This window comes from Mixophyes fleayi, chromosome 11 (assembly GCF_038048845.1).
Source record: "Mixophyes fleayi isolate aMixFle1 chromosome 11, aMixFle1.hap1, whole genome shotgun sequence".
NCBI classification, from domain to species: domain Eukaryota; kingdom Metazoa; phylum Chordata; class Amphibia; order Anura; family Limnodynastidae; genus Mixophyes; species Mixophyes fleayi.
The window spans coordinates 582,213-600,000 of record NC_134412.1 but is presented as its reverse complement, the minus strand read 5'-3'; the positions used below and the strand labels follow the sequence as shown (position 1 = coordinate 600,000).

Sequence of the window (17,788 nt, the reverse complement as noted above, 5' to 3'; positions counted from 1 at the left end):
AGATAGATATGAAATAGACAGATAGATAGATATGAAATAGACAGATAGATAGATATGAGATAGATAGATAGATATGAAATAGACAGATAGATAGATAGATATGAAATAGACAGATAGATAGATAGATAGATATTAAATAGACAGATAGACAGATAGATAGATGTGAAATAGACAGATAGATAGATAGATAGATATGAAATAGACAGATAGATAGATAGATAGATATGAAATAGACAGATAGATAGATAGATAGATGTGAAATAGACAGATAGATAGATAGATAGATATGAAATAGACAGATAGATAGATAGATAGATAGATGTGAAATAGACAGATAGATAGATAGATAGATATGAAATAGACAGATAGATAGATATGAAATAGACAGATAGACAGATAGATAGATAGATGTGAAATAGACAGATAGATAGATAGATAGATATGAAATAGACAAATAGATAGATAGATAGATATGAAATAGACAGATAGATAGATAGATATGAAATAGATAGATAGATATGAAATAGACAGATAGATAGATATGAAATAGACAGATAGATAGATAGATAGATATGAAATAGACAGATAGATAGATAGATAGATATGAAATAGACAGATAGATAGATAGATAGATATGAAATAGACAGATAGATAGATAGGAGATAGATAGATAGATATGAAATAGACAGATAGATAGATAGGAGATAGATAGATAGATATGAAATAGACAGATAGATAGATATGAGATAGATAGATGTGAGTTAGAATAGATAATGTTTGCGCTCCAAGTGCTTCGTTTTCTTCCATACTTCAAAAACATACTAGCTTAATTGGTTAATAGGAAAAGTCTACACGTGCCAACAAACTTCATGTGAAACTGAAATGGACAATTATTAAGAAAACTAAGTGAACATAAAAATCCTATAATACCCTGGTTGCATATGTAAGCACACCCCCTAAACTAAAAGTTTGTTGATGACAACTTTTGCATTTTTATATAAGAGTGTCTCTTTGAATACGTTTCTAACATCTTTGGACACCTGGGGGTTTATATACTAAACTGCAGGTTTGAAAAAGTAGTGATGTTGCCTATAGCAACCAATCAGATTCTAGCTGTCATTTTGTAGAATGTGCTAAATAAATGATAACTAGAATCTGATTGGTTGCTATAGGCAACATCTCCACTTTTTCAAACTCACAGTTTAGTAAATATACCCACTGGACCAGGCAAATTCTAGGTCCATTAAATGCCAAAGGGCTCTCCTGTGTGCAGCCATCTTTAGGACATTCCACAGGTTTTCAGTGGGATTGAGATCTAGGCTCTGAATGGGCCATTCCAAGACTGTGATCTTCCTTTTCTTATGCCATTCCTTGCCTTGGATGTGTGCTTTGGATCGTTATCATGTTGGAAGGAGAAATTCCTCTTCATTTCCAGATTTCTGACCGAGGCCAGCAGGTTTCATGCCAAAATATCTTGACATTTTCATCTATTCATTATACTCTCTATATTCACTAGATGCTCTGTCCCACAAGGCCTGAAGCTGCCACCTCCATGTGGTGATCTATGGGTGATCAGCTGTGCTGTCATTGTGCCATACATTTCTTTTAAAATTAAGGCCAACAAGTTCAACAACCAAGTTGAAGACTTTCTTGGATGTCCATTTCTGTGAGAATTGGCCTCTGTCTTGCTACCCTACCCCATAGCCCAGAGACGTGCAGAAACGAGATGGTCATCACATGCAGGAAGTGACCAGTTCCTGCCACAAATTCCTGCAGTTCCCAGAATCTTGCCATAGCCTCCCGGATGAGTTTTTGCCTTGTACTGTCATCAACTTTGGAGGGGCATCCTGATCTTGGCAATGTCACTGTCTTGGCAATATCCCAGTGGTGTCACATTTTCTCATGTAGTAATGATAGTCTTTACACATGTAATGAGTTAATAATTATTCTATACTCCTCTCCTCACTGGTACCTTTCAACAATGAGATCCCTAAATGTTTTGCAAGCTCCTTGTGGACCATGACAAGTCCTGTAGGATGCAACATAGAAAACTGCAAGGAAATCCTACTGGAACAGCTGATCATTATTTGGGGTTAATCACTTTCATTGCTGGCAGCTGATTACATGCTTCGAATGTGATTGGTTAACTCTGAAAACAGCTGCAATATCAGTAAGGGTGTGTAGACTTTTTATATCCACTGTAGATGTGTATTATTATGTGATGTCCTAACCCTAAGGATTACATATTTGGGCCATGGTTGGAGAAGTCTTGGCTTGTGACGCTCCGTGTGAGCAGTTACGGCAGATCCAAAACAAATCTATGAAGTGTTCATTATTGGGGAAACGCTGAGTGGAGCCATTAGTAGACTGCAGATGAAACTTATTTACCCACTTTAAGCCGATGGAAATGGGTCAGTGGATTTCAGCAATTTACAGGCATGTGCGTAAGGTATTTCAGCCTGGGGGGAGCTGTTGGCTATCAGACACCGCTAGGCTCTTAGTTGCCCACAAGAGAGGAATGTAACTTTTCATCGAGTTGTCTTTACCAATCCAGGCACAGGAATATGATATGGTCTCTATTACACGGAACATATATGATCAGAGCTGCTATAGTGGCTGTGGACTCCTTGCTCCTATACTACTCGAGAGACGTAACTTCCAACTGAACCCCGATAGCAGAGTGTATCTTGTTTCCCCAAGTCATTCAAGATAAATAATAGCTTTTGTTGTGCTCCTGGTACTCACGTTCTTTAGTTCCTAAACCTGGGGAAGAGTATTAGGGCTGTTTGGACATAGGATTGGGCAAAGGTGGGGTCATAGGGTGAGGTGGAGGTTTAACGACTATGTGTAATGGCGATATATAATGACTATGTATGATGGTGATATATAATGACTAGGTGTAGTGGCGATGTATAATGACTAGGTGTGATGGTGATATATAATGATGACTAGGTGTGATGGTGATATATAATGACTAGGTGTACTGGCGATGTATAATGGCTATGTGTAGTGGCGATGTATAATGACTATGTATGATGGTGATATATAATGACTAGGTGTAATGGCGATGTATAATGACTATGTATGATGGTGATATATAACGACTATGTGTAATGGCGATATATAATGACTATGTGTAGTGGCGATGTATAATGACTATGTATGATGGTGATATATAATGACTAGGTGTAATGGCGATGTATAATGACTTTGTATGATGGTGATATATAATGACTAGGTGTAATGGCGATGTATAATGACTAGGTGTGATGGTGATATATAACGACTAGGTGTAATGGCGATGTATAATGACTAGGTGTGATGGTGATATATAATGATGACTAATGATGAATTAATGGGTACTGTTTTAAAGCATTGCATTTGAATACACAGTTATTCGCCATGTTTTTGGGAGACTCAGCTAAATAATTTTTTTAATGATCATGGGAGATTTGCATATATAATTATATATAAGAAAAATGAGGATAATTATAGGATAAAGGAAATATTTGCATAATAAATATAATTTGTTGGAATATTTATAGGGGTGATAGGAAATAATGTTGTTTGCTAACATGGACATTTCCATTCGTAATGGGATTAATATGAATTCACAGATTTGGATAGGCTAAGAAGGCTAATGCAGAGATATGGATAGGTGCAAAATTTGTATAGGCTGCGGCCAGGCCCGGCACCCCATTAGGCAAGGTTAGGCACTTGCCTAGGGCGCCGGGCTCTGGAGGGCGCCCTCCAGAATGAAAATTACTTTAAAACTGTGCGGCGACCGCTGACCATACCTGTCACGGCCGCCGCACAGCATCAGATGCACGGGGGAGGGGGGAAGAGGCTATTGCTCACCACCGCCGCCTCTCTGCTCCGTCTCCTCCCCTCCACTCACTAGTGTCAGTGAGTGGAGGGGAGGAGACGGAGCAGAGAGGCGGCGGTGGTGAGGTAAGGAAAGATGGGGTGAGGGGGGAGGAGGGCGACGATTTTTGCGTGTGGGGGGGGGGGGGGCGGTGCCGATTTTTTCAAAATGCCTAGGGCGCCATGGACCCTAGCACCGGCCATGGCTGCGGCATATAGTTTATTGCAGAGATTTTGGTGGGTAACACGTAACTTTAGATAATGGTATAGAGATAACTGGGAACCTAGGTGGATATATTACAGCAATGGAGTTATGGTTTAGCTCACCTGTTGTGTGTGTCAGTGTGAGTGTGACTGTGTGTGAGTGGGTGAGTATGATTATGTGGGGGTGAGTCTGTGTGTGAGTAGGTGAGTATGATTGTGTGTGTGAGTGTGACTAAGTGTAACTATGTGTGAGTATGAGTGTGTGTCTGTGAGTGTGACTGTGTGTGAGTGGGTGAGTGAGTGTGACTATGTGTGAGTATGATTATGTGTGGGTGAGTCTGTGTGTGAGTAGGTGAGTATGATTGTGTGTGTGAGTGTGACTGAGTAAGTGTAACTATGTGTGAGTATGAGTGTGTGTCTGTGAGTGTGACTGTGTGTGAATGGGTGAATATGAGTGTGACTATGTGTGAGTATGATTATGTGTGGGTGAGTCTGTGTTTGAGTAGGTGAGTATGATTGTGTGTGTGTGTGTGTGTGTGTGAGTGTGACTGAGTAAGTGTAACTATGTGTGAGTATGAGTGTGTGTCTGTGAGTGTAACTGTGTGTGTGAGTAAAAAGGGGGATATGTTGGAGTAATGGACCTAGGGTTTAGCTCACCTGTTGTGTGTGTGAGTAATAAAGGTGATATGTTGGAGTAATGGACCTAGGGTTTAGCTCACCTGTTGTGTGTGTGAGTAATAAGGGGGATATGTTGGAGTAATGGACCTAGGGTTTAGCTCACCTGTTGTGTGTGTGTGTGTGTGTGTGTGAGTAATAAGGGTGATATGTTGGAGTAATGGACCTAGGGTTTAGCTCACCTGTTATGTGTGTGAGTAATAAGGGGGATATGTTGGAGTAATGGACCTAGGGTTTAGCTCACCTGTTATGTGTGTGAGTAATAAGGGGGATATGTTGGAGTAATGGACCTAGGGTTTAGCTCACCTGTTGTATGTGTGAGTAATAAGGGTGATATGTTGGAGTAATGGACCTAGGGTTTAGCTCACCTGTTGTGTGTGTGAGTAATAAGGGGGATATGTTGGAGTAATGGACCTAGGGTTTAGCTCACCTGTTGTGTGTGTGAGTAATAAGGGGGATATGTTGGAGTAATGGACCTAGGGTTTAGCTCACCTGTGCTACTTTCAGCATAGTTATTGTCTACAACTTGTGATTCATTGCTCTCCATTCTGTTTAGATTGTAAGCTCCTCAGTATATATTTTTTTCCTATACGCACATCACTATGGTATATGTATGTGCTATAATGACTTTGTTCCCACAGTATATGAACAGATACTGAGAGGTATGGTGTTATTATTACATTATACGTTTATGTCACACCACGCTCCACGTGTCACATAACCTACAAGGTTTATCTACAGCTGCCCTCAAACAGTCCATATTTATTCTATATTAATTTAATGAATCCTATAAGGACATCTCCAGGATTTGTGTACATTGATTACCTCCCACCTCCCCCATGTCCCCGGTGCCAGAGACTGAAGCAGGAACGGGGTCAGACAGCGATCAATGTTACCAACACACCTCCACATCTTCTGTCAATCATTTTGTTCAATATTTATCACTTATACTCAGTCGTATAAATGAGCAGCTTAATTGCAGTCCCAGCCCCCAATAAATAGGGATTTGGGGGGATAATATTCATCTTTCTGTCTCTACAATCTGATTTTTATAATACTATTTATTTCTATTTTTGTTCAGCAGAGAAAAGGGAGGATATTGAGGTTATAGATACAGCAATGTTCTGTTTGACTACACAGCTAAACATCCATATATTTCCTAAATGTCCTGCTCCGTATTCTGCATTGTCCTCAGGTAGTGTCGTCCCATCTGCAATCAGCCTTTCACATAATCATAACATTATACAGACAAATATGCAATCTTTCTGCATTCATTCCCGAAGTTACCTCCTTCTACCTGAAATAAGTTCAGCCAGGAAGTGATATTACACAATGGTTACACAATATCACCATCTGGCCAGTAACAATTCTCTGACTCCTAGTTATTATCTGATATGGCATCAGTGTTAAACCTGTGCAATGATTTCTGGGTCATTCTACAATGGAAAGGGAAGTTAAGCCCATTACTATATTTCTATTTATCTAGCTGTCTGTCTGTCTTGCGGGGTGTTCTTGGTATTCAGTGTTTAGTACCTAATAAAAGTGGTCCAAGGAAGGAGAAGCTGTGAAACGGCAACAGGGTCTTGGACGCCCAAGGCTCATTGATACAGGTGAGGAGGAAGGCTATCCCGTCTGGTCCAATCCCACAGAAGAACTATAGTAGCACAAATTGCTGATAAAGTTCATGCTGGCTATGATAGAAAGATCTCAGAACACACAATGCATTACAGCTTGCTACGTATGGGGCTGCGCAGCCACAGACTGGTCAGAGTGCCCATGCTGACCCCTGTCCACCACTGGGATGGCCGATAATGGATAGGCGAGTGCCAGAACTGGACCATGGACCATGGTCTGATTAATCAAAGTTTTTTTTAACATAATGTGGACGGCCAGGTGCATGTGCGACGTTTACCTGGGGAAGAGATGGCACCAGGATGCACTATAGGAAGAAGGCAGCCGGTGGAGGCAGTGTGATGTTCTGGGTAATGTTCTGCTGGGAAACCTTGGGGCCTGGCATTCATGTGGATGTTACTATGACACGTACCCCCTACCTAAACATTGTTACAGACCAAGTACACCCCTTCATGGCAACAGTATTCCCTGATGGCAGTTTGTCACAAACTTACTTGCTTTCTGCTACTGATTTCCTGTCTCTGTGTACAGCAGCACTTCCTGGTTTGGGTGGTCACATGATCGTGGCTGGGAGGCGGCTTTTACTATCCACAGACTATATTAAGCTCACCTGGACACTGCAGCCTTGTCAGAGCAACAAGTTCACTTCCTGTTCCTGGCTCCTGTGCTTCGTGGATTGCTGAGTCTTCCAGTCTCCTGTGTCTTCCTGTGTGCTGATCTCTGCCAGTTAGACTATCCTGGCTCTCCAACCCCCGTGTACCGACCCGGCTTGTTTGACTCCGAGTTGCCTCCTCATTCTGCCTGACTCCATTCCTGTGCACCGAACTGGCTTGTCTGACTCCGCATCTTCCGCTCCACTCCGTTACACTACATCTTGGGGCGAACCTGAGGACCGCGACCTGCGATTCCTGGCAGCGAAGCCCATCCCGCCTTGCGGCGGTTCTTGGTGAACACCGTGGAGATCGTTAGACTCCGCGCCTCAGGTAAGCCAGCGCTAATCAAGATTAGTAGTAGAAGTATCCAGAATCTGTTACACAGTTGCCTCTTTCAGCAGGATAATGCACCTTGCCACACTGCACAAAGTGTTCAGGAATGGTTTGAGGACCATGACAAAGAGTTCAAGGTGTTGATTTTTACACCTGCAATCTACACTGTCATCATATTCACCCTCATCATTGTGTACATCTTCCTCAAACAATACTAATTCATCCCCGCTGGAATTCACCATCACAGAAGTCTGTGTACTTTGATGTAATTGCCGGTAATAGCCATCCTCATGGAATTTGTAGTTCATTTTACGGAAGAGCTGTCACGATTTTTGGCCAATTCTTTTAGACCAGCCCAAATGTCAAAATGTTGTGCTGACTCATCTGCACCACCACTGGGTATGTTGGGAAATCTAAGTTTTTTCCTAGAAGCAGTTGGCAGAAAAACTAAATGAGGAGACGTCGTTGTGTCATGTACCACTTGAGCTGTCAGCCTGCTAACCAGGAGCTCATTGCATCTCTTGTGATCTGGGACATAGCTCTTAAACCTAGGATCAATCACAGTTGGCAAAATGTAGTGATTCGATTTCAAGATGTTGATAACTGTTGGATCCTGGCAAAGCAAGTTTAAGTACTTAATTTACAATTCCAATATAGTTAGCGGATTTACTTTGTTTCATTTCCTCCTTCAATTTCTCTAGCTGCTTCTCAAAAATTCTAATTAGGGGAATCACTTGACTCAAGCTAACAGTGTCTGCACTCTCTTCACAGGTGACTACTTCACTGGACTAAAGTACATTCCCCCTCAAATTCATTCTTCTTGCAGCTGCTGCATTCTCCTACATGCTGTTGCACAATCCCGAAAATGACCCTAAATATTTCGGGACACAGACAGCATCTCCTGCATGTCATTGTCATTTTTTAAAAACTTCTATACCATCAAGTTGATTGTGTGAGCAAAACAAGAAATATGATGTAATTCTCCTCACTGTAATGCTCTAACAATATTGGTGGTGTTAACAGAAATCACATATTGTCATTAGAGTCCAAGCAGGATAAGCCATGTTGCAATGACATCCCTTAGTTTTTCAAAAAGGTTGTCAGCGGTATTACCTCTGACCTGCGCCTTGTCTCGTCTCTGATAACCACCTCTCAATCCCGTCTACAAGACTTCTCCCGTGCTGCTCCCCACTTATGGAATTCTCTACCACACTCAATCAGACTTTCCAACAGCCTTCAAATCTTAGGATGCTCTTAGAAAATCCATCTCTTTTTTAGAGGTGACTTATCCTCGATAACACTATTCACACTAATGCACCCTCCCAACTATCCCAATCTCCACTCTAAACCACGCTCGCTCCTGTTGTTTCAGCTGTGTCCTCTTCCCTTTAGAATGGAAGCTCTCTAAAGAGCTGGGTCTTCCATACACTATATTTTCATGTCTCCATTCATTTTGTCTGCCTGGTATGTTCTTGTTTTAAGTATGTCTTGTTTTACATATGCCCTTGTCTTCCTTACTGTACAGCGCTGTGGAGCATTGTGGTGCCTTATAAATCTACAATAATAATAATAATAATAATATGCCTCTTAGTGAAATAGATGATACACAGAGTAGCTGCCTCTGAACAATGTGACGTACTTGTGTACATGCTCCTGCTGTCCCTGCTGGTGAAGGAGAATCACCAACCCAGTGGGCTGTCACAGTCATATAGTCTATAGTTTGCCCAGTTCCGCTTGTCCACATATCTGTGGTTAAGTGTACAGTGGGTAGAATGGCATTTTGTAGGCCAATAATGACATTTTCGAACCATCTGGTAGAGGTGAGGAATAGCTTTTCTAGTAAAATGGTGCCGTGATGGAATTTGGTAACGGGGACACAAGACCTCAAGTAATTGTCTAACACCAGCTGCATTAATAGTGGATATTGGACGCAGATCTAATACTAGCAAAGTCGCCGTGGCGTCTGTGATCCGCTTTGCGACTGGGTGACAGCTTTCATACTTGCTTCCTCTTGCACAGGATTGTTTAACAGTCAATTGTTGTAAACTACAAGTAGTCTTCATCTTGGTCTGCTTCTCCCCCAGCAGCAGGAGGAGCAGCAGTGGGACTAATGCTCAAGGATTCTTCTGAGGAGTCCTGGAGGGGGAAGAGTCATCTCGCCTTAGCAACTTGGATGCAGGACTAACTCCCATCACTTGTGAGGATATTGATTATGAAGGTGTTGGGGGTGTAGATTGCAGGTGCTGGGATCTAGCTGAGAGAAGGGAGGTAGCTGACGGTGGGCTGCTTGTAGTTATTGTTTAGCATAAATTTCTGATTTTCCCAACAGCTTTCCATGAACTCGCTTCAAATGCCGTAACATGGATGAGGTTCCTAGATTGTTAAGGTCCCTACCTCTACTGACTGTGGCTTTACAAACCCTACAAATGGCTACACAACTGTTGTCAGGATTTGTGTAAGAATAATTGCACACGTAAGAGGTGGATTTTTTGGTCTTAAGCCCAGGCATGACAATGGCCTTCTTCTTATTACTGGCAAGAACTGCAGCAGTCTTTGTTTGAAAGTGTATGAAAATAATATTGTGACCTATGATGTGCTCAAAATTGTCTGCAAATGACTTTAAATTAGTGTTATTGAGGTTAATAATAATATGGGGGGGGGGGAGGGGAAGCAAAATTTGGTGATTTTAGCGGAAAAATAGGGATTTTAGAAAAAAATAGGCATCAAAAACCAAAACAGGCAGGGACGATTTTGCCAAAACCAAAACACGAAGTTAATCCAGATCCAAAACCAAAACCAAAACAAAAACCAGAGCACGGGTGTCAGTGAACATCTCTAAATATAATAGTGTAACATTTACATTTACTATGTGTCCAGTCTTAGGCTTCATTAAGATTATTTTTATTTTAAATAGAATTAAACTAGACTTTGTCAGTAATATTATGTGAATTTTGTCTGTAGGTTCTCAGTGTCTGATACTACAGTGTGATCTATAACACAGCTTCTATGGTCGGGAGTAAGGGGGATAGTCAGAGGTACAGAGACAGTCAGGGAGAATAAGACTGACACAGGACATTGCGTGACTGAGACCAGCACACAGGACATTGCGTGACTGAGACCAGCACACAGGACATTGCGTGACTGAGACCTACACACAGGACATTGCGTGACTGAGACCTACACACAGGACATTGCGTGACTGAGACCTACACACAGGACATTGCGTGACTGAGACCTACAGACAGGACATTGCGTGACTGAGACCTACAGACAGGACATTGCGTGACTGAGACCTACAGACAGGACATTGCGTGACTGAGACCTACAGACAGAACATTGCGTGACTGAGACCTACAGACAGAACATTGCGTGACTGAGACCTACAGACAGGACATTGCGTGACTGAGACCTACAGACAGGACATTGCGTGACTGAGACCTACAGACAGGACATTGCGTGACTGAGACCTACAGACAGGACATTGCGTGACTGAGACCTACACACAGGACATTGCGTGACTGAGACCTACAGACAGAACATTGCGTGACTGAGACCTACAGACAGAACATTGCGTGACTGAGACCTACAGACAGGACATTGCGTGACTGAGACCTACAGACAGAACATTGCGTGACTGAGACCTACACACAGGATATTGCGTGACTGAGACCTACAGACAGAACATTGCGTGACTGAGACCTACACACAGGACATTGCGTGACTGAGACCTACAGACAGGACATTGCGTAACTGAGACCTACACATAGGACATTGCGTGACTGAGACCTACAGACAGGACATTGCGTGACTGAGACCTACACACAGGACATTGCGTGACTGAGACCTACAGACAGAACATTGCGTGACTGAGACCTACACACAGGACATTGCGTGACTGAGACCAGCACACAGGACATTGCGTGACTGAGACCTACACACAGGACATTGCGTGACTGAGACCTACACACAGGACATTGCGTGACTGAGACCTACACACAGGACATTGCGTGACTGAGACCTACAGACAGGACATTGCGTGACTGAGACCTACAAACAGGACATTGCGTGACTGAGACCTACAGACAGGACATTGCGTGACTGAGACCTACACACAGGACATTGCGTGACTGAGACCTACAGACAGAACATTGCGTGACTGAGACCTACACACAGGACATTGCGTGACTGAGACCTACAGACAGGACATTGCGTGACTGAGACCTACAGACAGGACATTGCGTGACTGAGACCTACAGACAGGACATTGCGTGACTGAGACCTACAGACAGAACATTGCGTGACTGAGACCTACAGACAGGACATTGCGTGACTGAGACCTACAGACAGGACATTGCGTGACTGAGACCTACAGACAGGACATTGCGTGACTGAGACCTACAGACAGGACATTGCGTGACTGAGACCTACAGACAGGACATTGCGTGACTGAGACCTACAGACAGAACATTGCGTGACTGAGACCTACAGACAGGACATTGCGTGACTGAGACCTACACACAGGACATTGCGTGACTGAGACCTACACACAGGACATTGCGTGACTGAGACCTACACACAGAACATTGCGTGACTGAGACCTACACACAGGACATTGCGTGACTGAGACCTACACACAGGACATTGCGTGACTGAGACCTACAGGCAGAACATTGCGTGACTGAGACCTACAGGCAGAACATTGCGTGACTGAGACCTACAGACAGGACATTGCGTGACTGAGACCTACAGACAGGACATTGCGTGACTGAGACCTACACACAGGACATTGCGTGACTGAGACCTACAGACAGGACATTGCGTGACTGAGACCTACACACAGGACATTGCGTGACTGAGACCTACAGGCAGAACATTGCGTGACTGAGACCTACAGACAGGACATTGCGTGACTGAGACCAGCACACAGAACATTGCGTGTCTGAGACCAGCACACAGGACATTGCGTGTCTGAGACCTACACACAGAACATTGCGTGACTGAGACCTACAGGCAGAACATTGCGTGACTGAGACCTACAGACAGGACATTGCGTGACTGAGACCTACAGACAGGACATTGCGTGACTGAGACCTACACACAGGACATTGCGTGACTGAGACCTACACACAGGACATTGCGTGACTGAGACCTACACACAGGACATTGCGTGACTGAGACCTACACACAGGACATTGCGTGACTGAGACCTACACACAGGACATTGCGTGACTGAGACCAGCACACAGGACATTGCGTGACTGAGACCTACACACAGGACATTGCGTGACTGAGACCAGCACACAGGACATTGCGTGACTGAGACCTACAGGCAGAACATTGCGTGACTGAGACCTACACGCAGGACATTGCGTGACTGAGACCTACACACAGGACATTGCGTGACTGAGACCAGCACACAGGACATTGCGTGACTGAGACCTACACACAGGACATTGCGTGACTGAGACCAGCACACAGGACATTGCGTGACTGAGACCTACACGCAGGACATTGCGTGACTGAGACCTACACGCAGGACATTGCGTGACTGAGACCTACACGCAGGACATTGCGTGACTGAGACCAGCACACAGGACATTGCGTGACTGAGACCTACACACAGGACATTGCGTGACTGAGACCTACACACAGGACATTGCGTGACTGAGACCAGCACACAGGACATTGCGTGACTGAGACCTACACACAGGACATTGCGTGACTGAGACCTACACACAGGACATTGCGTGACTGAGACCTACAGACAGGACATTGCGTGACTGAGACCTACAGACAGGACATTGCGTGACTGAGACGGTTTTGCCAAAACCAAAACACGAAGTTAATCCAGATCCAAAACCAAAACAAAAACCAGGACACGGGTGTCAGGACACAGGACATTGCGTGACTGAGACCTACACACAGGACATTGCGTGACTGAGACCTACAGACAGGACATTGCGTGACTGAGACCAGCACACAGGACATTGCGTGACTGAGACCAGCACACAGGACATTGCGTGACTGAGACCTACAGACAGGACATTGCGTGACTGAGACCAGCACACAGGACATTGCGTGACTGAGACCAGCACACAGGACATTGCGTGACTGAGACCTACAGACAGAACATTGCGTGACTGAGACCTACAGACAGGACATTGCGTGACTGAGACCTACAGACAGGACATTGCGTGACTGAGACCAGCGATAGTGGCAGTTACAGCCTCCTGTGAAGCGGAAGGTAATATGTGTCTTCAACTCTATCTCCTTACAATGACAATATAATCACAGAGATATCTGCTGAGAATGTGATGAAATTCGTATATGTAGATGTATCACACTTCTATGTGTAGATTTATTACACTTCTATGTGTAGATTTATTACACTTCTATGTGTAGATTTATTACACTTCTATATGTAAATCCATCACACTTATATATGTAGATGGATCACACTTCTATATGTAGATGTATCACACTTCTATATGTAAATGTATCACACTTCTATGTAGATGTATCACACTTCTATATGTAAATGTATCACACTTCTATGTAGATGTATCACACTTCTCTATGTATTTATCACACTTCTTTGTAGATTTTTTCACACTTCTATTTGTAAATTTATCACATTTCTATATGTTAATGTATCACACTTCTATATGTAGATTTATCACACTTCTATATGTAGAGTTATCACGCTTCTATATGTAGATGTAGCACACACTTCTATATGTAGAGTTATCACGCTTCTATATGTAGATGTATCACATTTCTATATGTAGATGTATCACACTTTTATATGTAAATCCATCACGCTTCTATATGTAAATGTATCACGCTTCTATATGTAAATGTATCACACTTCTATATGTAAATGTATCACACTTCTATATGTAGATGTATCACACTTCTATATGTAAATGTATCACACTTCTATATGTAAATGTATCACACTTCTATATGTAAATACATCACACTTATATATGTAGATGTATCACACTTCTATATGTAGATGTAGCACACACTTCTATATGTAGAGTTATCACGCTTCTATATGTAGATGTATCACATTTCTATATGTAGATGTATCCCGCTTCTATATGTAAATGTATCACACTTCTATATGTAAATGTATCACACTTCTATATGTAAATCCATCACACTTCTATATGTAGATGTATCACACTTCTATATGTAAATGTATCACACTTCTATATGTAAATCCATCACACTTATATATGTAGATGTATCACACTTCTATATGTAAATCCATCACACTTATATATGTAGATGTATCACACTTCTATATGTAAATGTATCACACTTCTATATGTAAATCCATCACACTTCTATATGTAAATCCATCACACTTATATATGTAGATTTATCACACTTATATATGTAGATTTATCACACTTCTATATGTAGATGGATCACAATTCTATATGTAGATGGATCACAATTCTATATGTAGATGGATCACAATTCTATATGTAGATGTATCACACTTCTCTATGTATTTATCACACTTCTTTGTAGATTTTTTCACACTTCTATTTGTAAATTTATCACAGTTCTATATGTAGAATTATCACACTTCTATATGTAGACGTATCACACTTCTATATGTAGACGTATCACAGTTCTATATGTAGAATTATCACACTTCTATATGTAGATGTATCACACTTCTATATGTAGACGTATCACACTTCTTTATGTAGACGTATCACACTTCTATATGTAGACGTATCACACTTCTATATGTAGAATTATCACACTTCTATATGTAGAATTATCACACTTCTATATGTAGATGGATCACACTTCTATATGTAGATGGATCACACTTCTATATGTAGACGTATCACACTTCTATATGTAGACGTATCACACTTCTATATGTAGACGTATCACACTTCTATATGTAGACGTATCACACTTCTATATGTAGACGTATCACACTTCTATATGTAGACGTATCACACTTCTATATGTAGAATTATCACACTTCTATATGTAGATGTATCACACTTCTATATGTAGACGTATCACACTTCTATATGTAGATGTATCACACTTCTATATGTAGACGTATCGCACTTCTATATGTAGACGTATCACACTTCTATATGTAGACGTATCACACTTCTATATGTAGATGTATCACACTTCTATATGTCGATATAGCACACACTTCTATATGTAGATGTAGCACACACTTCTATATGTAGATGTATCACGCTTCTATATGTAGATGTATCGCGCTTCTATATGTAGATGTATCGCGCTTCTATATGTAGATGTATCACGCTTCTATATGTAGATTTATCACACTACTATATGTAGACGTATCACACTTCTATATGTAGACGTATCACACTTCTATATGTAGATGTAGCACACACTTCTATATGTAGATTTATCACACTACTATATGTAGATGTATCACACTTTTATATGTAGATGTATCACACTTTTATATGTAGACGTATCACAGTTCTATATGTAGAATTATCACACTTCTATATGTAGATGTATCACACTTCTATATGTAGACGTATCACGCTTCTATATGTAGATGTATCGCGCTTCTATATGTAGATTTATCACACTACTATATGTAGATGTAGCACACACTTCTATATGTAGACGTATCACACTTCTATATGTAGACGTATCACAGTTCTATATGTAGATTTATCACACACTTCTATATGTAGATGTAGCACACACTTCTATATGTAGATGTAGCACACACTTCTATATGTAGATGTAGCACACACTTCTATATGTAGATTTATCACACACTTCTATATGTAGATTTATCACACACTTCTATATGTAGATTTCTGCCTGCAATAAGGATAAATCATACGTGATGACTTCATATTAAACCGCTAATGCTATGATGCCATTATGAATAGATATTTTCTATATGTACATGAGTCATAATTGCGTGTTATAGAAGGCCGCATGTTCCTGCATATCATACATACATTACATGTTATACCTTGTTTCAGTGTGGTCATATACAGATGTCCACGTATGTCTGCAAATGTTGCAGCTTTGTTTGTTTAGCCAACCATCTGAAAGGTGGCGGAGTCCCTAATATTGGGGAAACTACAGTCCAATTTCATGTGCATTGTCAGTGGGTGCCCAGGCAATGCTAAAGCTGCAGGGGGTGAGAATTTCACATCATTGTCCAATCAAGTACATACATGTATACCATATGTTGTAGATTTATATGTGGCAGCTGGTTTGGAATGAAAGTTGAACTATTGGATAATGGTAACATTGAGACCATTGTTGTCATGTATACGCCAGGTGTGAGTGACAACAAGCAGCAAACACAATTGTGTGTTCCCGATAGTGTAACTCATCTAATAGAGATATCAAGTTTGGCAGCTCCGCAGCTATTGTCCAAACATGAAAGGACCCGTCCCACCTTGTCGCCCCGGGCGAAGAACGAGTGAGCATTGTCTGAAGGACCTCTGAGTATATTATACACCTTCAAAGCAATAGAGGATCAATGGCAGCTGCAACTTTCTGCAATGAATGCAATAATGGAGCGTTTCTATCTCCCCGGCGTGGCTCAGTGGGACCTGGCGGCTTCCTTATTGCAAATCATTTCTTCAACTTCGTGATCCCAATGAGATAAATAAATCGTATACATATGCACTTGCTAGAATTTCAAATAAAGTAAAAGTGCAGCAAGGGGATGTCTCTTACCTTCTCTCTTAGTGGCAGGGACATAGGAAACCATGGAGAACCCTAAACACAGCATACAAGCAATCCCAGATGTCTGTGCCATTGGTAGTGAGCACCTTCCCGTCTCTCTCGCCGTCTCTCTCAGAAGCTCACACTATCACTGCGATACAGACGCCAGCAAATCCTACAGCACTTTAAACCCATTTTCTCACATACACATAGGCAGGCTGCAAAGAGGAGGAGGGGGCTGTATGCCTGTCAAAGCCCAGCAGCCAATTGTGGCTTAAACCCCCCCTCTCCAAAGCACAGTTATCCCCCACACACACACTCCTGGCACACAGTGGACCAGGCACTTTGTCACCTCTCTGAAACTGGAGTATACATGATTAGATTGGGTCTGTCCAACCGCTATGAATTTAACTCTTTACTTACGCATTGATGGAGACCTGCATTGTGGTGATGATTCTCCGGTACGAGCTCACTGCAAAGACTAATTATTCAGTATGTCAATCACTGAGATGTCCTGGGTGTAAACATGAATCTTTCCAAAGTCCTGGTTCATCTGGGGATCAGTTATGTTCTTAGACAACATTCATACTCAACAACTAATCTCAACATTTATGCTTTCAGTCTAGTGAATCAATAGGTCCAGAGGAAGACGAGAGAGGCTCAGATTGTAAAATGGCTCCTAATAAAGAATGTTATTTGTT

General features: G+C 41.9%; 1 protein-coding gene across 1 annotated transcript in view; it reads right to left on the bottom strand.

Annotated features, from left to right (window-relative positions):
* The window catches only part of EPHA8 (EPH receptor A8), a 126,613-nt gene extending 109,353 nt beyond the window's left edge, over positions 1-17,260 (bottom strand). Inside the window, exon 1 of the mRNA XM_075191013.1 lies at positions 17,100-17,260. Within this exon, the coding sequence (XP_075047114.1) occupies positions 17,100-17,181 (82 nt within the window). The 5' untranslated portion in view covers positions 17,182-17,260. The remainder of the gene's footprint in view (positions 1-17,099) is intronic.
* Between the last annotated feature and the right edge of the window lie 528 nt (positions 17,261-17,788).